Consider the following 25,635-nt stretch of genomic DNA (forward strand, 5'->3'; position numbering starts at 1 on the left):
AAACTGTGACTCCAGAAAGGACTAAGAGCTCCTGCCCACTGCCAGTGGATTGTCCAGCACCAGAATGGACCCCCCTCACTTCCCTGTCTCCCCACTAGGAAGTCCCTCAGTCCCTGGGCAGCTCGGACCCCTCTCGGCTCAGCTTCCAGTTGCCTGCCACTACTTCCACCCCACCCACCCTACCTCTGTCCCCTGGGGCATCAGACCCAGCTGGCCAGGAGAGACCACAGAGGGGGGAACTGCCCACCCCCTACCCAAAGCCTGCCCTGCCCCAATAGTCCAAGCTCAGGCTGACAGAGGTTGAAACTGGGGCAGGTGACACGACTCGGGCACCCTGGGCAGGTGACAGAGACCTCGTGGTGTGCAAGGCCAGCCTAACAGCCATCCTTCATCTCCAAAGAACACAAATTAGAGGAAACAGGCCTCGATTGCAGCCGGAGAGATTTTAATTAGCTGAGAAAGAGCTCCCTCCCAGCAGTGATTAGGGCTGATGGATGGCCTGGCAAGGCACTGCCGGGGGCAGAAGTACGGGGGAGAAGTACCCTCCCTCCTACTATCCCCTCGAGTGGCCAGGCCATCCATCTTCTTGAAGATCGGGCCAGGGCTGGGTGACCCAGTTGTGGGGGTCAGATGTCCTGGGGGCCGGGGTGGGGGTGGTACCTGAGATTGATTATGAAGGCGCACAATTAACTCCAACTGTTGGAGTGTGAAGAGGATGGTGCTGTGTCAGCTCAGCTTCCCAAACACCGCTGCAGAGCAGACACTCGGAGCAGATTAATCTGCTAAAGAAGCAGATTCCAGGGCCCTGCCTGCCGGATTCAGAAGCCCCAGGGATGAGGCCTTATGCCTTGTGGTTTAACAAGAATCACACAGGATTTGGGGCCTTAGCCAGGTTGGGGAACAACTGACCTACTCTCCTGCCTTCCTTCCAACTCTGATTGAGATCTGCCCTGCCCGCGTCCTGGAGCACAGATAAATGAGAGACAGGTCTCTGCTCCCTGTCCAGGAACTAACTTTCCTTTCCCTCATAGACCAGAAAAGTGAGGCCCAGCACGGCCTCACAGCTCCTGCCCCTCCCAGCACTGCTGAGCCCTCAGGGCCACATTTGACTGCAAGTCTGGGACGTCCTGTCCACCCTCCCCAAGTCCCACATGGGAGAAGGCTCCTCTCTGTGAAGCCTCAAGGTTCTAGCAGAGTCAACAGGAAAGGGAGTGAGGGGCAGCCTCCCTTTCATACCTAACCGCGAAAACTTCCCAGCGTCCAGTCCCCGCCATTTTCCACATGCTCTATGAGACATGCGTTCTACAGGTGCTCGGGCCTTCTTTGCCCATTATATTGGCGTGCAGCCAGGGCTCCCACCTGGCTCTTTGCACCCATTTTAAGTAATTCAACAGAACAGAGACCTGGGGAGCACAGAGCCCTCAGGTCTTGGAGCAGTGGGTTGGATCTCCCATAGGTCCCCAGGTTCTGGAGGGGCCCCTGATTTCCCAGTTTATCCCCCACAGGGAGCAAGGCAGGTTTGGATGAAGAACCCAGGCCCAGGGAGCACGCTGCCTCATTCCCGCCAGTTGGGTTCTCTGCTGGGAGACACAAACAGCTCCCTTCCCAGCTCCCTGTCCACCAACAGAAAGAGCCCCTTCTCCCCCATGAGAACGATAATGTGAGTCATAGCAAATCCTCACCATGCTCTTTCTATGTGCCTCATTCTGTGCTAGGTGCTTCATATACACTGGCACAAAGAATCCTCGCATAAACTCTAGGAGGTGGTTATCACGTAATTATATGTATTTCAGAGATGAAACTGACACAGGGAGAGCTAAATAACTTCCCCTAGGTCACACAGCTAGAACTCAAATCCAGGCTGACCAGAGAACCCACACACTTAGCCATGTTATGCTACTCTTACAGCACACGCCAAAGTCACCTCCTCCAGGAAGCCTTCCTGGCCCTCATCCTGAGTGTCCTCAGTGCTCTGTGCTATCTGCCTTAGAGCCCACATCCCTACTGGGCTCTAATTGTGTGGCTCAGGAATGAGGCTACCTGGATTTGACTCCTGGCTCTATTCTGAGGTAACCCTGGGGGAAACTGCTTAACCTCTCAACACCTCAGCTTTCTTATCTGGGCCAAGGAGATCAGAGCTTGTTGAGCCTGGCTTGGGGCAGCAGAGGACTCAGGGCATGAGTGCTAATTGCTTTGGACTCTTGCTGACCACTTCCCACAGGTGATGTTCATGGTCAGTAAAGATTTGATGTCCCAGAGAGGCCTCAGCAGGTACCCACATGGCAGGGGCAGCCCCTCCATTTAGTCCTCCCTGCCAGCCCCAGCCAGTCCAAACAAGCAGAAAGGGACTCACTTGGAGACGAGTGAGAAAGCTTCCGAGCAGATGGCAGGACAGGGGACGAACTTGATGAGGATGTGGCCCAGGGCTGCGGGGAAGTGGGCGCGTGTGACCTTCTCCAGCACGGAGCTAAAGGTGTGGATGTCGGCCGCCTTGCAGGAGGGATCCCCCGAACCCGAGTCCAGGATGTTGCCCCCGTGCAGCACCAGCAGGAGGACATGCGTCTTGCAGGAGCGCTGTGGGCAGGCTTCCTGAGAGAAACAGCAGTGGGGATAGAGCGACAGGCAGCAGGGAGCCTGCATGTGGGGGAGGGGAGGGGGAAACACACACTCACACGCGCACACACACGCGCACGTGCACGCACACATGCATGCGCACACGCACGCACACGCATACATGTGTGTACACACATGCACACACGGATGCACGTGCGTGAGCGCGCACACGTGTGCGCACACCCGTACACACACGGCTGCGGCCAGAGAAGCATGTCCAGCCTGTCTCAGCTCCACGTCGGCGAGTTCTCCACCCCCTCCTGTGATAGGACCTCCTGTTTTTCCAGAGTAAAGGGCACAGGCTGCCAGGAGGATAAGCCCCTCACTGTCAGGGCAGGAAGGGTCCCAAGAGGCCTTTCTTGTTCATATGGGAGCTGGAAGCCCAGAGAAGAACAGGGGGCTGCCCGGGGTCACACAGAAAGTCAAATGAAGAGCTAGGTGGAAACTAGGCAGCCTGTCTACCGGCCCAGGGCGCTTCCTAAAATCCTGACCACAGAGGTGGGCCCAGACGGCCCCCGAAACCCAGCCCACCTCATTGTCTTCATGGATCTCAATGCTCCCCTGGGCTGGGAACTTCTGTCTTCTCAAGGACACCCGGTACAGTTCTCCTGTGGGGGAAACAGAGGAGCTCTCAGTGGGCGGAGGCACGGGCTTGCAGGCAAGCAGAACCACAGGTGCGGAGCTAGGGACTCACCACACCCAGCCCCCTGCCTCTGAAATCAACACAATATGAAACCCTTTCTCCTCCTAAGAAAAGGAAAACCAGTGGGGTGAGGCCATCATGGATGCTGTCCCTGCAGCCATGGGGGATGGGGGGTCCTAGAGAAGAACTGTCCTGCTTTTCTTCACCAGTAACAGCCACAACGTGAATGTTGTCTGATGGCTTCTACTCGCAGTAATGGACAGAAATTTGGGCCAAGCATCCCTCTGAAAACAACTACAGTTGCTGTATTTAAAAAAAAAAAAAAAGTTTTTAAAAATATATTTCAAGCTATCAGAGAGATAGCAAGGCCTTGAAGTACGGGACCCCTGTCCAGGGGAAGGTGAACCCTCAAAGAGGTAAGGCCAGCATTTGGGACCATACTTATTATCACCGATGAGCTTTGTGGTGAAGCCACTCACTATCAGAAATGTTCTCCTTGCTTCTCTCAGCTGCCTGGGCTCAACTTGTCCTCCAGGAAGTGCTTCTTGGCATCCAGCCCTCTCTGAGCTCTCCTGCCTCTAACACAGGGATCGGTGAACTATAGCCATGGACCAAATCTGGTGGGCCACGTTTTGTACATAAAGTTTTATTGGAACACATTGTCTATAGCTGCTTATGTTCCACAGGGACGTTACCGCCTGCAAAGCCTAACATATTTACTATCTGGCCCTTTACAGAAAAGTCTGTGGACCCCCAATCTAACACCTGTATTCCTGAATGCCATTGCTTTGGATGCTCAAGTGCAGAGAGACCTCAAAGACACTGAATGGTCCCCTCATTGTCCCCCAATAATGCTGCCCCTGAGGAATCCTTCCTTCCATCAAGCTGACATTATCTCTTCTCCTTTCTCCCCATGGGAAGGATATTATTTTCTCTGTGTGGTTGAACCTCACAGCTAGACTGTGAACCACCTGTTTGCTTTCAATGACAGGGAACTCATATACAGCCATACCACCCTGAAAGCACCCAAGCTTCTCTGATTTCGGAAGCTAAGCAGGGTCGGAGCTGGTTAGTACTTGGATGGGAGACAGGAAACTCGTCTCATAGCAGCTGGTTTTAGGCAAGCATAGCCCTTTCCTTCTTCCCCATGCCAGGAACCGGCTACAACCTGCTAGGAGGTGCATTTGGGGAGAGTCCTTCCCAAGAGCGTTGTAGGCAACCCTACAGTAGATATGGGTGGGGACCCTGGCCAATGTGTGTCAGCATCAACATCTCCTCAGCCTCTGCTGGCCCCAGGGGAGAGCACATCCTCATAGAATTCCAAATAAGAAGCTTTTCGCAGGAGGGAAGTGCATTTCTGAAATAGTCTGTCCTCACAGACACGACCCTGGTCTAAGGATAACTGCTTTATGAGCTCGGGGCTGCTTGCCCACACAGACAGGAAATCATTTCCTAACTGATGGAAGGCTTTGGTTTGGAGGAGGAAGAGGCAAAACGTTTCTGAAGCCTGGCTCTGCCCAGGACTTCCTAAGGCTCCTTCCAGGGGCTCAGACTCTTCTGCCTTATTTCTAACATCCTATAGGCCTCGCCCTGGACTTGGCTAAAAGAGACCTGTGCCCTGCCCTTAGGACAGGATCGGAATAAAAGACAACAGGAGATGGCTCAGTTTTCCTGGTTACTTATGTCCCAGGCACTATGTGTTATACAGGTGTTATCGCATCTAGTCCCCACAAGTAACCTCTGAGTTTGGCTCCTCTTTACAGATGAGCAAACTGAGGCTCAAACAACCTAGGTCACTTGCCCACAGGCCACACAACTAAGACGACTGAGTGGGCTGGCACATGAACCCAGCTAAGAGTACCCCACGTTCAACAGAAAACGATGCTTGACAAAGTGCTCCCCCATTCTTCTGAACTCCACAGCTTCCCGGTGGGGTGGACACAATAATCCTCATTCTGCAGGGAAAGAAACGGGAGCACAAATTGATAAGTGGCACCTGGAAGACTGAAGTTCAGGTATGCCACGGGAGAGCAGTTCACCAGCAGGAAAGAGAGTGTTTGAGGGAAACAGAGTATGCCTTTCTGTGTACAGCCTCATGTGTGGCTCTGGGGCAGGTAGACCAGAAGAAACCAGGAGCTGGCAGGGCTGATGTCGTGGGGAGGCCCCTGGGGCTGGGAGGGACCCAGTGGAAACCATGGACTTTGGAGCCAGAATGCCTGAATGCAAATCTTGGCTCTTACCAGCTATGTGACCTGTGCCTCAGTTGCCTTATCTGGAATATGGGGATAATAATAGTAGCTACCTCTTAAAATGGTGTGATGGGGATAAATGACTTTATATAGATATAGATGATACAGATATAGATATAGATACAGATGGCTTAGAATGGGACCTGGAACACAATAAGTACGTGTGTTACTTGTTACCATCCAGGGTGCATCAGGGGACACAGAGCCAGGGCCACCGCTGACAAGATGGAGCTGGAGGCTGATAGGGACAATGCTGCCTCCACACTCTCCTGCCCTGTCCCCAAGTCCCTCTCGGAGCCCTGGCAGGCTCCCCAGACTCACTGGGCTGGGTGCCTGCTTGCACTGAGGAGCCTGTGTGCAGTGTGATTACAGGATTAAATACTGTGATTGCCACAAATTACCATAGCGAGGCTATAAATAAGTGGCAAGAAGACATGAGGGTCCTGTCATTTCCTGGGCACCATGCCCTCCGTTAGGTGGGGGCTGCGTCCTGTCCCCTCACTGATTACACAGACGGAGGAGAACCCATATCCTTGATCTGCCTGTCGCCCACATGATGTTCTGGGCATCGACTGGGTGGACGAGGGCCATATCCTGGCTGCAAATGATGCTGAGACAGTTCCTGGCTCGGTGGGGAGGGAGACGGTAGGCTTATCCTCAGCATCTCACCTGCTCCCTAGCAAAGGGGAAGAGTCTGGCCTCTAGCGCTGTTTGGGGTGGAGCCTTGCTACCTTTCAATGCACAAAAGGCAGAGATGCTTTGTTCTGGAACAGGGAAGACGGGAGACCTAGCCTGCCAGATGTAGCTTCTGGCCCCTAGAGAGTTGACTAATAGGACAAGAGTTACCCCAATTGAAGTTACCCCACTGTCTCCAGTCTTAGACAAGTAGAAAGGCAGCCTCGACGCCCCCCTGCCGGTACCTTGCCCACAAGTGCTCTGCTCTCCCAAGAACCAGACATTCCCACCGCAGTTATTGAGGCCACTGGCTGTGACGCCCACAAGACATAACTCTTTCACTCCTCCATGCCCTTGCTCATCCTGAGCCCTCTGGCGGATAAGCCCTTTCCTCCCTTGGCAGACCAGCCAATTCCCACTTGTCCTTCCAAACTCTGCTCAACTTGTCACCACCTCTGGAAAGCCTTCTAGGATCTATTTTAGTGGAGATGGTTACCGCCCAGCATGCTGAGCTAGGCCTGGCTTATTGCTGTGGGGTACTTGTCTCCTTCCCCATCAGACTGTGGACACCTTGAGAACAGGGTGTCAGGACCTAGCATGGCATTTTTATGAAAACTTGTTACACGTGAAGATTCAGGGTACACACAGACTGTGAGACAGCTCTATGCTGCCAAACCCCTTGGGAGATCGAGTTTAGGGGAGCATTATCCACTGGAAAGCACAGTTCTTAAAAGTCCCCAGGGAAACCATATGGGGAAATCTCTGGGAATTCTAGAATAGCCTGCCCCGGGCTTTATGGCTCCACATCTAGGGGCTTCCCCAAAACCTCTGATGACAAGAACTGCTGGCAGGGGTCCTGGGTGGTGGGGAGCCACATGCCAGGGGCCCACTTCCTGTTCATTTCTGTCTGCCTGGCCCTATTCAGGCTGGGTCCCTGCCATGCCCAGACGTGGGATGGCGGGAACCCACAGCTGTTTTTGTGGCGATGCTTTGTAACAAGCTTTGAGGCAAGCCTGCTCCCGGCACTCCTGCCAGTCCTGGCACTGGGTCCAGTGGCCCACCCAGCTCACCATGGTTCCTCCTCCCAGCTGAAGAATGGAGGCTATTTTTGCTTAATCACCACCTTGGGAAGGCACAAATTGTCATGATCATCCCTTCTAATTACTGACTGCTCTTGAGACAAAAACCAAAGTCATCACCCATGCATTCAGTACCCTAAACAGAGAGTCACCTGGCTTGGCTGGGGCGTCCAGCTATCTCCACCTCTCTTGCCACCAGCTGCTGGGACCCATGAGGGGTGGATGCTGGGGTGCCCCTGGGCTAAAGCTGACCACTCAATTTCACCCTCCCTCTTATCAGCCTCTGCAGTGGCCCCCGTCTCCATTAGTCACCCCTAGGATCAACTGAGCAGAGCTGGGCCCAGCTTAAGACCATGGGGCATGTCCTGAAAAGCATCCACGAAAGTACCTAATCCTCTGTGACCATGTGGAAGCACATGCACGGGCATAAGCTCACACGTTTTGTGAATGAACCCAATGGCTCTGCGATCTTGCTCTGATATGGGCTGCAGAAGATACACCTGGGAAGATCTGGGAAGAGCTAGAGCCTCATTCAGCAGGGGGCTCAGGGACCCCAGGTAAGCCACACAGGGACACACACACACACACACGAGGAGACAGGCCATGGAAAGAATCATGCAATGGGAAATGAATGCCCTAGTCAGAGGGTAACCTTGGACGCCCTCTCCTCACCACCGCAGAATGAGGGAGTTGGCCTGTATTCCCTCTTAAGACTCAGGCAGTTGGAGAGTCCCTAATTCCAAGCATGAGGAGCCGGTGCCCTGCGTGAGTTCAAACTTCATGCCCAGCAGAATTCATCCCTAGGACCATGATGGGACCTGCAGGCATGACAGGAGAGTCACTTTGAAGGACTAAGGAGAAAGAAAAGAGAACCAGGAAACTGAAGGTGGAAAACGTCACCTGGATTTTCAAAGTGGTTGGTTCCAGCTAGGGAGCTTGGTGTCAGTTCCCAGGCAAGTCGTAAGCATGTGTTTAGGGAGTCGTTAGCAAAGGAAGCAGTGCCCCTAGAGCTCCGAGGGGTTCTTGCCAACCCCACCTCGTTGTTTGTTGAGTAGGGTTACTGGTCTGGGAACTTGTGGGAATGTCAAGGGCATCTGGGGAGGAGAAAGACACCGGCAGAATGACAAACTACCGTGTTTCCCTGAAAATAAGACCTAGCTGGACCATCAGCTCTAATGTGTCCTTTGGAGCAAACATTAAACAAGACCCGGTATTTATATTATATTATATTATATTATATTATATTATATTATATTATATTATATTATATTAGACCCAGTCTTACATTATAGTAAAATAAGACCGGTCTTATATTAATGTTTGCTCCAAAAGACACATTAGAGCTGATGGTCTGGCTAGGTCTTATTTTCAGGGAAACACGGCATGTGCATGTCGAGAATGCCCAGCTCTCACAGCCCCTCAGGGGGTGTGGGTCAATGAATTGCAGCCAGCACAGGAAACCTGACACCATGCTTCAGGCCTCTGCCAGATAGCAGGATGTGGATGGCACAGCACGGAGCAGGGGACTGAGTGGGCCATCGTTGGATGGTTTTAAAACCTTTTAAAAACAGGGAAATCTTTTTTCCCATGAAATTTTCCTTAGGCTCCCAAACTGCAAAACAGATGAAAGTGGATCAGCTCTGGCTGAAGCAGGTTGGGGGGCCCACAGCCCCACTTCCTTACTCCACCCCAACGCTGCCCCTGGGGGCTCCACAGAACACAACCAAAAAGCCATCTTCCTGTCTGCCAGCCAAACTCCAGGCCACCCTCTTCTACAGTGCCCCAGACCCAGCCTTGTGAAAAACAACAATCTAGGTGGAGAGGTGAGTGGGTCAGGGACCAGGGGCCATTTTGGTGTTTCACACCAAAATGTTCGTAAGTGGTTTTCTCTAAATGGTAGGACAATGGGTGATTTTCTTTTTTTTTTTTCCTACTTTCTATTTTTGTCTATTTTCCAACTTTTCTCTAGTGAGCCCATATTTCTTTTAGTTTAAAACTATTTATGAATGTATTTATTGAAGGGATAATACAAGCATGTGTCATGTTTGCAATAAGAACATTTTAAACAAGCCACAATCCCCTACTTTACTAAATGCAAACACCACAAACAAAATAAATCCGTGAAACGCTGTCCCGCCCTCTCGGAGCTGACAGGCTAATGAGGGAATGTAAAAAGGAAAAGAAATCCTTGTGTAAGGAACAAATACATGTGAAACACGATGAGTGAATGATGATCCTGCATTTGGGTTTAAAAATATATATATATTACACATCACTTGCCAATTCCTACTCTATTTATTCTTGCCCAAATTTGTGTCAGGGCTAAAAACACCAAGATGAATCTGATACAACACGTGACTTCAAGGCAGCACCTAGGGTCACATGATCATGGCCAAGCCACATGACAAAGACCTAGGTCATGTGACCAAGCCCAGGCACATGACCAATGGCTGCAAAGCCTGAGAGCCAGGGTAATGAGACTGCCAGAGATACCTTTCAGCCTCTGAGGCTGCATGCACTAGATACCTCAGCTCAGAATAACGAGGGGACAACCCTGCTCGGCCCTGCAGCTCAGGCCACTTTGAGGACATGTCTGGAGACCAATAACTGGGCAGGAAAGCTGTGGCCGAAGGCCCAGCCTGGAGAAGAGCAGGCTCTAGGGGACTGCCTGCAAATCCCTGCAGAGCTTTGTTTGGGTCACAGGAGCAGAGGGCAGAGCCAGGATGAATGGGAGTGTTTCTGGAGAGTTCCAAGTTTCAACACAACTTAGGAAATGTTTACAACAGTTGAAGGATGACCCGTGCTGGCCTAGAGGCAGGGAGTTCTCCTTCACCAGGTTATACAAGCAAGTTATGTAAGTGGCCACTTAGAAGGGATGCTAGGGCAGAATTTCCAACCAGGCTTGGGGAACTAGAGGCTGAGGCCCCTCCAGGGACACCTTAACCCTTTCAGTGTCAGAATCCAATCAAGTCAGCCTGAATTCATCTGGCTAATGAGGCCAAAACCCAAGGGGGTCAATTAGCCCATTCGCAGAGACACTAGCCCAGGCTAAGGCCTGAGCCTTGCTGGCGTCTGGGTCCCAGATCCTGCCTCTTAAAAACATGCTGTTGGCCACCCCAAGTGAGCAAGGGAATAGCAACTCCTCTTGAAACCCAGCTCATATGGAGAGTGTCGCCATCTTGAATCAAGCCCAGTGAAGATTCCGGACATACAACCACAGGAAAATCCTTCCACCACACTACACAGTGATGCCAGAAGGGCTTGGCATCCCCCACCCTGGTGAATCTCCTGTAATGAACTCAGCCCTCCGAAGAATTGTCTTGAGTTTCTAGTCATCATCCAGTGTCTCAGGTAATCTTCACATGAACCCTGAGAGGTCAGGGTGCTCTCCCCATTTTACAGATGAGAAAACTGAGGCTCAGAGAGTTTAAGTGATTTATCTATCTCTGTAAGTAAGTGAAAAGGTAGAGATTTGAATCAGGTCACCAGGCCAGGGCTCTTTTATTCTCCTGCAGCATTGCCCCACAAAAACAAGGTAAAAGAAAGGGGTGTTCTCGCCACTCTTACAAAGGTCTCCACAACACTGCCTGCCCCGCAGAATGATCCCTGGCAGGGAGGACAAAGGGGACAGAGGCTGTTATTAGCCAAATAGGACCTTTCAATCTACCCCCTAAGGAATCCCTGTCAAGCCCACCCTGGCTCTGCTTGGAAGTAGGCACCAAAACAAAGAAATACAACAGCTCACTCTGACCCACACATTCTCTCCCACCCCAGTAATCCCCTCGAAATGAATGTGGGTTCCAGAAAAGGACTGAGAATGGCTGTTAAACATAAGAAAAGGTGCTCAACCGCAGAACCCTAAATTAAAGGAATGCTCATAGAAATTACTCTAAAACACCTTTTCTTTCCACCTCTCAAACTAGCAATTATCAACACCATACTGCCCAGGGTGTGGGAAAACAGCTCTTCCTCATTCATTGCTGGTGAAAGTGAAAACCAGTACAATCTCTGGAGCCAGGAATTTGACGATGTCATTCAAAAATGCCAAAGGCCCTTAACCCAGCAAGTCCAAGTCCATGTGCAAAATGACATAGGTACAAGGCTAACCCCTGCCACACTATTTATAACATAGACAAAAGACAGAAAGCAACCTATGTGCCCACCAAGAGGGGACTGGTTAAGCAAATTATGCTGCAGTGAAACATGACACACCATTGCAAAGGATGCACCTCTACATGTATTGAGATAGTAGCATAATCCCAGTACATTATTACCTGAGAAAGCGAAGTGCTGTGGAATGCACCGTATGCTCCCATCTGTGTGGGGTATATATAGAAATACAGACGAATGAATAAGGAGATATCCACATATGCAGAGAATATCTTTGGAATGGTCTATAAAAAAAATCGTAATAATCGCTGTTTCTGGGGGAGGGACTGAGTGAGCTGGAGGATGGGACAAGGAGGCATACTTGTCACCTTTTGATCCTTTAGAATTTTATACCACGTACGTGTGCTACCTACTCAAAAGGCATAGTAAAAATCGGAATTGTTTTCAATGTACATGTAGCAGGGTGATTTTTTTTCTGAGACACTAATTTCTTTTCTCTCCCTGCTCTGGCTTCTTTGCCTCTGGGGAGGTTTGTGGCAGAGCTTCCTGGGTTTTGTTTCCAAAAGAACCTTTGTTCCAAGGAGAAAAGGATTTGAGGTGACAAAGATTCTCTCAGGCTGACCGGAGATCCCTACCCCCACTCCAGGCTGAGAGGAGGACAGAGACCAATGCTGGGTGCCCTCCCAACTTGGGGTACCCTCACAACTCCAGGAAGACGGGGAACAACTTCAGGAGGCCTGGCCACCCTGTGCCCCGAGAGATTCAGACCAGGACAGAAGAGACCACCAGGCTGGGGCCCGGCTCACTCGTGTAGACAGACAGCTCCCTGCACACATATGCGTGTGCTCAGACATGAGTGCAGAAACACACCATTCCACCATCAAGGTGTTGAGAAAGACACCTGGGAGCTTTGGGACAACAGCAGAAGACTGCGGAAAGGAGAAGCCCCTGGAATCACAGAGGGGGAGTCTCTCTAGTTGGGTATGCAGAGTCAAAATTATAAATTGGCTTCTGCAAAAATAAAGGAAAATGTTGTTCTCTCCCATGTAAGTCAGTGGACTAGGCAGTAGGGTCTCCACTTGCCCCTTCAGATCCACCCTCTATGCTCCCAGCCCAGCTAGGGCCTGAGGCAGAGGCTCCCTTGCTTCCCACTAGGTTTGGCCAGTGGAAGGAGCCCAGAGAACTGGGGAGACTGAGGTTCCCTCCCTGCCAGGTCACCAGAGGCTGGTCCCACAGCTCCTGCAGGGTGGGGGGCTCTCCACACAGCTAGCTCCAGGTGTGGGAAGGACCAGGGAATTGCTCTGTGTCTGGTGGGTTTCCTTATACCTGTGAATATAGCCTTTTTATGCGACTCTCCTCCAGTCATGCTGTTAGCAGGAGCCTTCCTTTTCCTGCTGGAGCCCTGACTGAATCATGCACTAGAGCCTAACTGCTCTACAAATATCTACCACATCATCCCACACCGTCCTTTCCTCTGGCTTCCCACATCCTGACCAAGGCCCGGTGTGGTCTACCCACAGGCCTCACCCTCCACCCACTTCTCTCACCACTCCCCCCTCCCTCTCTGAGCTCAGCCAGGTTTTGCTGCCTGTGCCCAGATATTTCCTACAGAAACCTCAGTGTTCCTTCCTCCTGGGGGCTTTCCAGTCTTATTCTCCTCTTCCTGGGCCCTCCTCCACCCTGGCCCTCTTTCCTGGGACTAATTCTTATATGTTTGGTTTTGAATTTCATTGATTTCTGTCTTCCCCTCCTCCATCCCTCAGACTATAAGACCCTTAAAGGCTGGGATTTGGTTCGGCTTTGCTCCATTTTGTCCCCAGAGACTATCAAAGTGCTGGCATATAAAAGATGCTCATTAAATACTTTTCACACAAATGGATGAATGAAGAAATAATTTGTGCCCATTTTGCACCCCTATTAAATGTCAGAAGCTGTACACGTCCCCAGCAGAGCACACACACTACACAGATAGACTCCCACAGACACACACTTATCCTCGTGTCAGTGAATGCACCAACGCATCGACCTACACCTAATGCACACACACAAATGCACAGGCACACACGCACTAGAACAGACCATGCCAAGCATAGACATACGCACACACGCAAGGAAAGTGCTCCCAAGGCGGATGTCTGCCACCCTGTGCTCATTAAAATCAGCTAAATATAGCCCGTCTGCAGCTGTGCTCAGCAAGCTGCCCACACAGGCCAGGAAAAGATACCAGTTACCAGGCAGAGGAGTGGGGAGGCCAGCTGTGGGCAGGGGGCTTCGTGAACCACGCCTGTGTGAGGCTGCAGGGCTGAGGGACACAGAAGAGGATGCCCCTCGGGAGCTGGGCATTCAGAGCTCCAGTCACTGACCCCAGACAGTGGGACATGAGGTGAAGCCACGTCCCCACAATGGAGTGGGGTGATGCTGAGTGCCCCCACCTTCTCTCTCTGTCCCTTTGGGACAACCACACAGGTTTGTCTGACAGTTCATGAGGTCAAGGAACCAAGCTCAGTCCAGGACCAGGGCTGGCATCAGGACACAGACTGGGACAAATCAGGGCTCCAATGGTGGCTAGGGTAGTGACTCGGGAGGATAAAGATCAGGGGTCATTCTGGAACCGGGATTGGGACTCAGTCTGGACCAGTGTCCGCTCTTGGTCTGGGGACAAGAGAGAGTTCAGAGCCCCACTGAGCACCCCACTCTAATAAGCAGGCGTGGCCATGGGCAGACCCTCCCCATACCTGGGGCAGCCACCTGCTGCCTCCATCCCCACCTCTGATGCCAGACACTGACCCTGACAAAGCCACTGACAACCACGAGGGTGGGTCACATGTGTCAGGTCACGCACTCTGCACTGGCTGGGCCCGACTCACAGGGGCCCAAGTCCTCCTGTCCTGGCACCTCCACCCACCAGGTGGGATGAGACAGAAGTCCCTCCAACTCGTACTGTGCAAAGGAAGAATTGCAGGAAAATGGGAGTTCAGAGCAGACATGAGACCAAGCTCTGGAGATGGAGGAGTGAGGAGACTGGGCTTGAACACCTTCCTCGGAAGATTATTCGCTCCGTGTTCTCATTGTGACATGCTTGTAATGACTGCAGCCCTTCCCAGCTCCCAAGTCATTATGAAGATCAGGGAGAAGGACCCGGACAGCACCCTGCACCCTGTGGAGCTGCTGAGATGGGAAGAGAGAGAGTGAGGCAGCCACAGGCCTCATGGGAGACTCATGCTTCTCCTTGGAGATGGACCTGGTGGGCAGAGGAAGGAGAGTCACTGCGCTGCTGAGACAACAGCTCTGCTCTCAGGCGCTTCCGAGATGAAGGCAGGTCCCAGCAGGGAGGGGAGAGCCCAGCTCCCTGATCCAGGCATCGGTGAACGGAGCAGAGAGGGCAGAGGCCCACAGGGCTGGGTCCCAAGGGAGGAATCACTCTGGGACCCCAAGTTCTTCCTACCATCTGCTTTGGAGGAGGCTGGTTGGGTCCCCTTCCCAGGCAGGAAGAGAATGCTCCAGCTTCCCAGTCAGCTTCTGAGAAAACTGTGTTTGGTTAGAGTCTCTACACTCCTAGAAGCCAGCGTGGACAGGAACGGGGAGAGCCGGTAGGGCAGGGGGCAGGCGGGTTTCGCAGAGGCAAGGCTCATCCTTTGCTGGAGAGAAATCACAGGAGGCCAGCAGGGGACCACAAGGACAAATGTGCCTCCTGTAGAGGACTCTCTGACACTCTGGAGGAAGGACTGGTGTGGGGGACACTGGAGGCAGGGAGGACAGCACACGGAGGACAGACCAGCCTGGGAGAGAAGAAGGTGGCCTCAAGTAGAGGAGGGACGGGAGACAGAGAGGGGTGAAGCACTGAGAGCTCTGTTGGCGGTAGAATGGATACTCTCAGGGCTCTGATCTGGCTCTGGAAGGTGACAGCGATGGAGAAGTCTAGTTGGACCCCAGCTTTCTAGCTTGAGTTCCTGGACACTGGAAGCATTCGCTTTGGACGAAGGAACAGGAGTGAGGTTCGAGGAGCAGATGATGAGTTCCCTGAGACCCGCACCCGGCACGAGGTCAGATGTGCTGGAAGCGCCCCGTGGATATTGGCTGTGCCGTGGGGCAGCATGAACAGGGTAGAACAGAAAGACGTACAGACCAAGGAACCCAGGAGACAAAGAGGCAGCAACAGAAAACCAGAGACCGCTACCATATCAGAATTACAAGGGTCTCCACGCACAGACAGGACAGGACACAGGCCGCAGGCCCGAGCTGAGGTTGCCCAGCAAATCAGTGGGAGGGGCTCAGGTGTCCCAGCCCCCTGTCCAAGGCCCTCTCTCCCCTCTGTCCCCCCCCGGGTCCCCCCCCACACACACACAATGGCTCCCTAGACTTCCTCAGGTCTGGTTCTAAATAACACGCACAAGCCAGTGGCAGCAGGCTGCCAGGCTGTCTGTGCAACCACAGGATGAAAGCTGGGGCTACCTGACAGCCACAATGCAGGGCGGATTCTAGGACACTCCCCACCAAGGCCACTGCAGAAGGCCCAGACAGGCCTCCTCCTTCCCTGCACTCACAGTCCCTGTGGCCAGCTCAGGAGGACTCTCTGGGACTCAGACTCAGGAGGAAACCTCTGTGTGACAGTGATAACTGAGGCAGCCACAGAACCAGCAGAGCGTCAAAAAGACTGAGCTCCATGACGACATTCATGCCCCACACCTACGCCAGGTGTTCCAGATGCCGAGGCTCCTCCCAAAGCCAATAATAAGTGAGAATTAGTACAGCGGTACCTCAGTTTTCGAATGTCTCCGTTGACGAACATTTCGGTTTACGAACGCCGTAAATTTTATGGGTCTATGGTATCATTACATAGTAAAATTCATGCTAAATTTGTAGTTTTAGGAGTTGATTTTAGAGGTCTGGAACCGATTAATCCATTTTGCATTACTTTCTATGGGGAAACCGTGCCTCGGTTTTCGAACGTTTCAGAACTCGAACGGTCTTCTGGAACGGATTGCATTCGAAAACTGAAGTACCACCGTACATGCTTCCTCTATGTGAGGTGTGGATCTTGGCACTTGTAATGACTGTAGCCCTTCCCAGCTTCCAGGTCAGCAAACCCAGTATGTAGCCATTATGGTCGTCTTTCCACAACTGAGTAACCTGAGACTCAGAGACATTAGGTAACTTGTGCAACGTGGCACAGCAAGCAAATAAAGGAACTGGGCCTCAAACCCAGGCCCGAGACCTTTAAAGCTCAGGTGCCACAGCATCAGTCCCAGGATTTTCTGACTCCTGGTCCAGGGCAATTTGTACCACCTCCCACCTTGCTTTTAGTACCAAGTGGAAATATTAAAAAAGATAATATACATGGAAGTGACTGTGAATGGTAAACCGCATTATAAACATCAGGCATTTCTATTATTCTGTTTATTCAGGGTCAGACTTTTATTTTGCCAATTTTGGATTAGAAATAAATAAAGCACCATCAATCACCACCATCATTTCATGAAAGAAAAAGTATTTGAATGCCCAAATTTTAGGTAGGATGTAACTGTGAAATAAAAAGCAGTCCTTCCAACTGGATGCATTCAATGCTATGGAAAAAGACGTAAGAGTGTTGCTGTTCTTACTCAGAAATGTTGGGTTTATCCTGGGACTCACTGACTTCAACGACCATTTCAGCTCCAGAATTTGTCTATGCACCTACTGTTATTCTTTACGAAATAAGAATACCCTTAAACAACATAAAATTTATAATCATGGTGGGAAAAAAACAACAACAACTTTGCCTCTACTTAAACATGCATATTTTTCAGTCAGCTCCAGAAGACACCAAACATCTGGTCAATTCAACTGTGTCTGTGGAAAACAGAGCTGTGGATTGGCATCATGAGGACAGCCCCACGGCAGCCAGGTGGCTGTGTTTTTCCCTTTGAGGCTGCAGCGTGGTGTCTTCTGTTTAGAGGCCCAGAAGGAACCATCTGGGCTCTTTTCCTCTCTCACATTCCTGACATCCCTGTTATTATTAATCATGTTTTTTTATTCGATGAAGTTTTGACGTCTTGGGGGTGCCTGGCAGGCCAGGGGGAGCCTGCCCCTCCCAAGGGCATGCTAATTCCTGGAGACAATAAACAGGGCCTGCATCTTTCATATGCAAACCGACCAACCCACCTCTTTTCTCTAACTCTCACACACCTAACCAATATTCCCCCTGCCCTAAATCACTCCAGGGCCAGGTATGAAGTAGGGATGGTCTCTTAGCCTGTCCTAAGCCGTGTCCCATGCCCTGCCCTCATTTCCCTCTGAAAACACAATAAAGGCTCTGGCCCATGCTTTCCACAGGCTCTTTCTACCTCCTGATCAAACCTTCTGCTTCTGCTGTGGCCCTGCGTGGTGTGGCATGTCCGCTCCTCTGGGGAACTGTACATAATAAATTCTTTCAATGGCATTGACCTCTCCATGTTGTCACTCAGTTACCTCTATAAATTAAAATCCCAGGGTACATTTTAACACAGCTTCTCCCCCATCCCCTGGCTGAGCTCAGTTCCTTACATTCTATGAGGACACAGGAAAGAGAAGTGCCCCCTCTCTGTACTGCCGTGCGCTCGCCCACTGCACTTGTGGCCTGAGCCTTGGGGGTGCCCCTGACAGAGACACTCATGCCACTGGATGTTACGCATATAGAAAGCTCCTCAGGAGGCTTGGGCACCTACTCGGGGCTGCAGCCAGGCATGAGAAGCTGGCACTGCAGGGACCCCTAGTGCATTGGAAGGATGGAAGAGCTGGGAGGAAGGCCTCCAGCAAGGCTTGCACTGGGGGAGGGGGTGGGCAGAGTGGGCTGAGCCCCCTGCGGAGAAGCAGAGCTTGCCACCCCAAAATATGCCTCTTGGGATATCGATTATTTCAAGCTTGTTATTTTTAAGAAACAAAAGACTCCCCTTTGTGTCCCATTGTTCTGGGGGGCCCAGCAAGAATTTGTTTACAGCGTGTTTGCTCCTTACCTACCTTTGAATTGCCTCCCTTCCCTTTGAAATCCCAGACCCCTGCCTCCCTCGCCTTAGTCCAAAACGGCATAGAAGCCTCAAATGCCTATGTGTCCTCAGGTCCCATATTCTTAAGGAACTCCCACAGGCACATAAGCAATACATTTGGTCATGTTTTCTATTATTTCACGACCTGTCTCATGTTAATTTGATTGTTAGTCAACTAGAAGAACTTAGAAGGGTAGAAGGGAAATTGTTTTTCCTCCCCTACACCCCCAAAGTGGCAATCACAGATCAAAACAGGAGAGAGAAGTAAGGAAAGTTCTGAGCATACATTCTCCTGTCACCTCCAAACATACACATAGACTCCTCTCCCTGCCCCCAGGCTCAGGTGAAACTCAATACTGACCAAAGCAAGACATTTGGCTCAGACAGCACCCCATAAGTCTACCCCAACCTCCAGGAACAATGTCCTGAGGTTACTTTGTCAGCAAATCAACATCTTTACCAAGTCTTTCCTGGGTCCAATCCTGTGCTCAGCCCCCTGAGAAAACACAGGCAGAAGGGCCGCTGGAGAAGTGTATATGCGGCAAAGGACAGCAGGGCCTTAGGAGCGCCCTGGGTTCTGCAGGCATGGCCTCTGAGTGATGGCATGGAAGGCTCTTAACCCTTGAACGAAGGGCCTCGGACTTCAGTCAACACATCCCAAAGAGGATGGTCTCAAAGGTGCAGGAGGGTTTGTTCCCCATTCCTGCCCTCGTCTCTCTCTGCCCACGTGCCAATGACACACGCAAGGCTTTCTGTGACCCTGTCTGGGCTGGGCTGGGCTCAGCTTCCCAGCCCACTAGCCTTAGGCCCTCGCTCTGGCTCTGATGCCTGAGTTGCCCAGTGTGTGTGGGAAGTCAGGAACCAAGAGCTCAACTCATGGGGCAGAGAGTGGCCCTGGGCCCTCCAATCGGGTGGAGTGGTGGTGAAGATCCTACCACCCTCTGAGCTCTGAGTGGACCAGAGCTTGGACCGAGCCAAGGGGAAGGAAAGCCTGCTTCGGGGGGCAGGCTTAACTCACGCTGCTTCTCCTGGAGGGTGCTGGACGTGCACGGCGCACTCCCTTCTCCTGCAGAAAAAAAAAAAGAAAGAGAGAGAGAGAGAGAGAGAGAGAGAGAGAGAGAGAGAGAGAGAAAGAGAGAGAGAAACGTGAGCAGACTCCTCAGTATCTGTTGATCAGCCTCTGCCCCTCGTCTCAATGCCTCCCTCCCAGAGCTGGGGTGGGCAGAGGTCTCTCCCACCCCCTCATGCCCCACCCCACCACTGCCACACATAGCTCTTGGTTCTTTATACAAGACAAAGCATAAGGCCATGCGGTCATTGCCTGGGGAGGTGTGGCCTGGCCACGTTTCACCTCAGCCTTCTTGCCTGGCACCTCCTCTCCTCCCACCGTCACAAAGCACCCGCCCCCTGTACACTTACTTTCCCCTCTAACAGTCAGCACTGAACACATCAGTGCAGATAGTTGGCAAATCTCTGTCTCTACTCTAGCCCTCTCTTTTGAGTTCTTGACCCCAATCGCCTGCTGCCTCCTGGACATCGGCCCTGGATGCTCCTCAGGTAGCGCACACCCCCATGACCACGTGAGGCTCCTGGAGCTGCCCTTCTTCCCAAGTCCCCACCTCAGTGAAGGTACCACTGCTCCCCCTGATGGGAGTCGGCCCTGACCCTTTCCCCTCCCTTACCCCACATTCAGTCAGTCACAGGGTGCTGTGGGGTCTGCCTCCTTATCTCCTCACTACTCTCTCCCTCTTCACAAGACATAGAGTCCACAATGCAAGGTATTTCTATGTTGTTCATTGGTGTGTCCCCAGGCCTATGCTTTTCAATCAATGTTTGTTGAATGAATAAATAAATGAACCCCCGCCCCAAACACATACACATACTACCCAAAGATAGAACTCCATGCTACCTTTCTGGACTATCTCGATAGCTCTGCCTTTTAATGAGGAGCTTTGTTTCTATAATTATGAAAGCAATACAAGCTCCTTATTGATAATTTGGGAAACACTAACAAACATAAAGAAGAAAAAGATTCCTTATAATCCCATGAGACAGAAAATCACTGATCTCATTTTATGTCATTCCTCCCAGTCCTTTTTTCCATATGCATGTTGGGGCCTATTGAGATCATATCAGCTTTCTGCAGGCAGGACTTGTCATTTATCTCTGTATTCCCAGTAACTAGATCAATGGCTGGCTCACGGAAGGCATCGTAGGTGATAAAGAAGCCCAAATTACACCTTCTGTACTTCAAATTACAGCATAAATAGTTCCCAGTAAAGTTACACCACTTCTGTGACGTCAGTCCCACAGCTATATATGCTTCTACTCAGAGGATACATCATGGCTGACTTTGAAATTATCCCATTGGTGGAAAGTTTCAAAATGTCACCTTTGTAATTACTGCTGCAATGCACACCTTTGTGGTTGGTGCCCTTTCTGCATTTTCCACGATTTCCTTAAAATACATCCACAGAAGGAGGATTCTGGGCCCAAGGGTAGGAATCTTTATGACTCCTGATGTTATTGCCTGATTGCTTTCCAGTGAGGTGTGTCTTCTGATTTGCACACCCACCCGCAGCAGAAGGTAAGTACTGTTCTCAACAGATACTCACCACTCCAGCATGTACATTGATCTGTTGAATTTCTCTGCCTCCGGTTTCAGCAGGTTAATTTTTCTAAAGCCAGCTGGCCTGGCCACTCTCTTGCTTAAGACCCTCTAGTTGTTCCCCATCATCAAATTCTGAGCCTGGCAAACAAGTTTCTCCATAAAGTGGCCCCTGCCCCCCTCTCCAGCATGTCCCTACCCCTTCCTGCTCACTATCCACCAGCCAAATCCCTGTTCGTGGGTGTGCACTCATGGCACAGCCTGCACACCTTTACCTGTCCTTCTACCTTCCTCTGTCAAATTCACTGTATCCTGCAAGCTGGAATGAGAACCAACCCAGGGCCACCCCTTCCATGAAGCTTCAATTCTTCCCCAGAAACCTCAGTTTTCAGGACCTCTGTCCTCAAAGGTCAACTCTGGGATCCAAGGACCAGCACAGGGTCAGGTTCAGCAAAGGCTAGTTCCCTTCCCTCTTGAATGCTCTCCTCAAGCCCACCCCACCTGACTCGGCGGCTCAAAGGGATGTAAGCCCAAACGCCCGGGAGCTAGAAAGCTCCCTGTCCCCACACTGAGGCTGGGGCATGAGAAGCAGAGTCCCCAGACCCCAGCCACCTGGACCCCAGTCAGTCAGCAGCTCTGTCTGAGCCCCCAAGGCGCTGCAGCCAGGGAGAGACTCTTGATGTCAGGAGTCCTAGCCCTCGCTCTGTTGCACTGTGTTTTGGCCTCGATTAGTCCCATCTGTCCAATGGAAGACTGTACCCTACCATGCTAAAAGGCCCCACAGTTCTGCCTTTCCTGCTTCCCAGGAGGAAGTGTCTTGGGCCTGGGGGGTGGCACAAAGGTGGCTGGACTGCGGTCTGGGATAAGAGTAAGCGATGTAGAGGCCATGCCTTCAGCCTGAAAATTCTAGCTTTCGGATCTAGAAGCAGGATCCTGCTGCCTGGTAGGACCATCTCTTCTGAACTTGACCACGCCAGGAGAACCTAGAGATACCAAGCCTGCCCCGCCCCAGCTTCCTGAGCAAATCTGAGTTCCCCCCCAAAATTGTGTCCACAACTTCTCCAAGGACCCCAGTTCTCCGAGGAAAAAACCAGGAGGGAGTGTCATTGAGATGCTAGTGTGCAGAATTCACATGAGTATCCACACAGATAGAAGGAAGACTGTTAGGAAAGAAGGTGAGAGCCACCCCGTGAGCACGGGCTCAGTGGTGTAAGTGGGAAAGGCTGGCCCTGGGTGTATAGAAGCTTTATGGTTTGCCAGGTGCTTCCCACTCATTAAATCATCATGATTTCACACCTGTGCGGAACAGGTCCCCTTCCCAGATAAGGAAACAGAGGCTCAGAAGGATAGTCACTAACCCAATGTTTAGATCTGGTCCCTTTGTCACCCCAACTCTGCAGAGGGCTCCTCTCATGACCTCAGCTCTGCCCTCTCTAGGGTTTGGGGAGGCTTTCTAGAGCAGAAGCTTCCTGGGATGGCCCAGGTGGAAAGGGCAGTACTTCCTGAAGTGGGGAGTCACCAAGGCAGACAAAGGCTGTGACAAGTCAGGAACTGAGGCGGGGGAGCAGGGGCCGTGGAGAAGGGGCTGTTTGCAAGGGGTGCTGGGGAGAAGCACCCAGAGGCTTTGGCTGACCCATGTTTCCTCAGACTTAGTCTCTTCTGCAGTGAAGCCTGAGCCAGGCATCCAAGGGGCAGGGGGCTGGAAGGAGCTTGCCGGTTGACAAGGTGAGTACGAGCCAGCACAGCAGGGAGCCGGCCTCCCCTGCCCAGCCACCAGCCAGTGAGTGGAGGAGTCAGCTGTGAACCTGGCTTCCTGATGAGCAGACTCCCAGGATGAGGGTGATTAACCAAATCGGCAGCTGGCTCAGCCACTGCCTAAATGAGACCCCACTTGGCCTAGAGCTTTCCAGGGCCCCTGGGCCCCACAGCCTTGCCTCAGCTGGAGCTTTCTTCATAAGCAGGAGCTGCCTGGATGGCTACACAGAGAGGCTGGGAACCAGGAAGGCAGGGCCTTGGTAGCCTGTCCCCGGCTCAGCCGCTAATCAGCCTGTCCCAATCCCACAACCCTGTGAATCTGAGCCACATCATCTCCTTAAACAGTTTCCTGAGCGATTCTGTTTCCTCTTCCCAATCCCCTTTCCAACAAATTGAAATGCCCAAGAGCAAGAGGTAGCCAAGATCAGAAGCGCTTTCGCTAAACACCTGAAACAGGAGTGTCTTCTTGCCTCTAAGGGGAAGATGAGGTGGCTGCTGGGGGAGCAATTCAGACAGATGGGCCTTGGTGAAGAAGGAATTGGGAATTCTCCTCCTGAGACTCCAGAAAGCGTCAGCAGCCCCCATGGAGCAGGAATGGGAGCAGCTGAAGCGCCGTGATTTATAGGCCTTGGGGGCTCCAACCAGGCCTTGGCCCAGCCTGGTAACTCAGCTCATGGAGTAAGGCTGACAAGGAGAGACCCACACACTCCCACCCTACTCAGGGTGTTCCCCAAACCCTGAGCCTCTACTGAGTTGCAGGGCCAAGGTTCACCCTTATAACCTCTCATCTGGCCCGTCACAATCCCTCTATACTCATTCCGTCCCCCCATAATTTCCTCATTGGCTTCCAGAATGATCTTTCTAAAAAGTGGCTTGTCACACTGCTGCTTACACTATTCCATGGGTCCCCAGGGGCCTCCCTGAGAAGAACCCATCTCTTCAGCCTGACATTCAAGGCCTTCATCTCCAGCTTCCCCACTCCGCCTTTTCTCCCAGACCTCCTCACCTGTTACACCATCCCACAGACCAACACCTTGTACCCCAACCTCAGTCAAGATGCACTCTGTGTGGCTCCCCAAATTCCCCTGCTTTCTCATACCCCTCCCCCCCACATCTCTGCACCTGCTGTTCCCTCTGCCTGTTGCACCCTCTTGGTTCTGTCCAGAACCCCGAAAGGCCCCCTCAGCTCCTCATGTCTCAGCTCAAGCTCCATGTCCTCTTTGATCCCTCTGTCCTTTGTTTCCACTCTTGTGAGAGCAGTTAGCTCACTGGACTGTAACTGCCCCACCTTCGAGTCTGGGAGTCGGTCATTTCTGAGTCATCACTGTGTCCCCAACTTTGACTGGCACAAGGTCTGACACAGAGTAAGTATCAGAGCATGCGTACTGAATGCATTAGTGAGGGAGGGATGCATGAATGCACGATGAGCCCTCACTACTGCAGATTCAGAAACAGAGGCAAAGCACACACTCAGAAAAACACAACTGGAAGCAGACAAGTCAGTGCTGCAGGGGATGGTCCAACTAAGCTGTGCTGGATGTGAGGGAGCTGGTCTGAGAGAGGCGGGAGTATCGGGGAGACTCCCTGAGGAAGTGCACAGGATTGCGAGAGCTAGAGATGAAATCAGGAGGAAAGCAAGGGAAGGCAGGAAACAGAAGAGCTTACGTGGGCTCGAGGGTCAGCAAGCAGCCCCTGGGCATTTGGCTGGAACATAGGGTGAACAGAAAAGGAGGCGAGGTGTAGTCCGGAAGCAATAAATACCAGAGGCAGAGCTAACCGTGGGATCACCAGATTTAGCAATAATCGGACAGCCCCTTGATAATATCCCTCATGTAGCAACTTCCTCCTTGCTACAGGAATGAAACAGCCATTCCAAGACTGTATGGTTCCTGCAGCAATGAGGAAGTGGCTGTCCCTAGACAATTATAATTATTAGAAGGAAGAACCACTCTGATTGCCTCCCATGCCAGGCTGGGGGATTTATACTGCATTCTGCAGGCAATAAACCCCTGGTTGCTAACACCACAGCAGGATTGTATTACTGGATTTATGTTTGAGAAGCATTACACTAGGGTTGGATAAAGATGGTAAACTGGCAACATGATCCAACCTTTGTTTTCTGCCCCAAATCCCTAGAAAATGAAACTACATATTGCCTATGAATTAATCTTCAGTAGCATTATAAAAGAAGAAGGGGTGTCCTTAGCAGACCAGAAATGGTAGGACATCCCCAAAAGACAGAAGGCAGAGAGATCCAACGGAGGGAGGCAGGACTGGCTGTATAATTTGCAGGGTCCATGAAAAATGAAAATGTGGGGCCCTTGTTCAAAAGTATTAAGCTCTTAATGATTTCAAAATTATTAAGCATTTCAAGGCAGCAATAGCAGAGCATAAACTCAATTGTGAGACCCTGTGAAACGTGGAGCCTTGTGTGACTGTGAAAGTCAAGTGCTCATAAAGCCAACTCAGGAGAGAGGAAACCATAGCCTCAATCCTTCAAAGGAAGGTTTGTGGTCAAAGATGCAGGCATCCCAGAAGGAACAGCAGACTCACAGGTAGAAAATACAGGAGCAAAGGAAGCATTTGCCACTGTCTGGGCTTCCATGGTAGAGAAGCCAGGTGCTATGGTCCTCCCCCGAATCCCTTCTTGTGCCAGCCAGAGGCATTTGTCCCCAGGTGTAAGAAGGGATGAATGTTTGAAGGACAGGATACCTTGGAAGGCCAAACCTACTCAAGAGGAATAAACCAGGAGCTAATGGCTCAACTCACCCACCAGCATTTTCTACCCCCCCCCAATAATCAGATGACAGCAGGTTGCAGTAAACACACTTATCACATCACTCAGAGATGGACTAAGAGGAACTGCAAATACAAAGTGGAGTACACATTCAAGTATTACTAA

The 25,635-nt window shown here is 51.6% G+C and overlaps 1 protein-coding gene across 3 annotated transcripts in view; it reads right to left on the reverse strand.

Moving 5' to 3' along the window:
- Positions 1-25,635, reverse strand: part of PITPNM3 (PITPNM family member 3) — an 88,475-nt gene that overhangs the window by 27,054 nt on the left and 35,786 nt on the right. For 2 of the 3 annotated variants that reach the window (XM_074319379.2, XM_074319381.2), the window contains exons 4-6: positions 19,389-19,436; positions 3,145-3,221; positions 2,354-2,589 (exon numbers count right to left, since the gene is read on the reverse strand). In XM_074319379.2, the coding sequence (XP_074175480.1) occupies positions 2,354-2,589; positions 3,145-3,221; positions 19,389-19,436 (361 nt within the window). The remainder of the gene's footprint in view (positions 1-2,353; positions 2,590-3,144; positions 3,222-19,388; positions 19,437-25,635) is intronic. The other variant, XM_088801985.1, reaches the window with a different exon arrangement.

Source organism: Rhinolophus sinicus, chromosome 12 (genome assembly GCF_057876585.1).
Source record: "Rhinolophus sinicus isolate RSI-liver-muscle chromosome 12, RSI-T2T, whole genome shotgun sequence".
NCBI classification, from domain to species: Eukaryota; Metazoa; Chordata; class Mammalia; order Chiroptera; family Rhinolophidae; genus Rhinolophus; species Rhinolophus sinicus.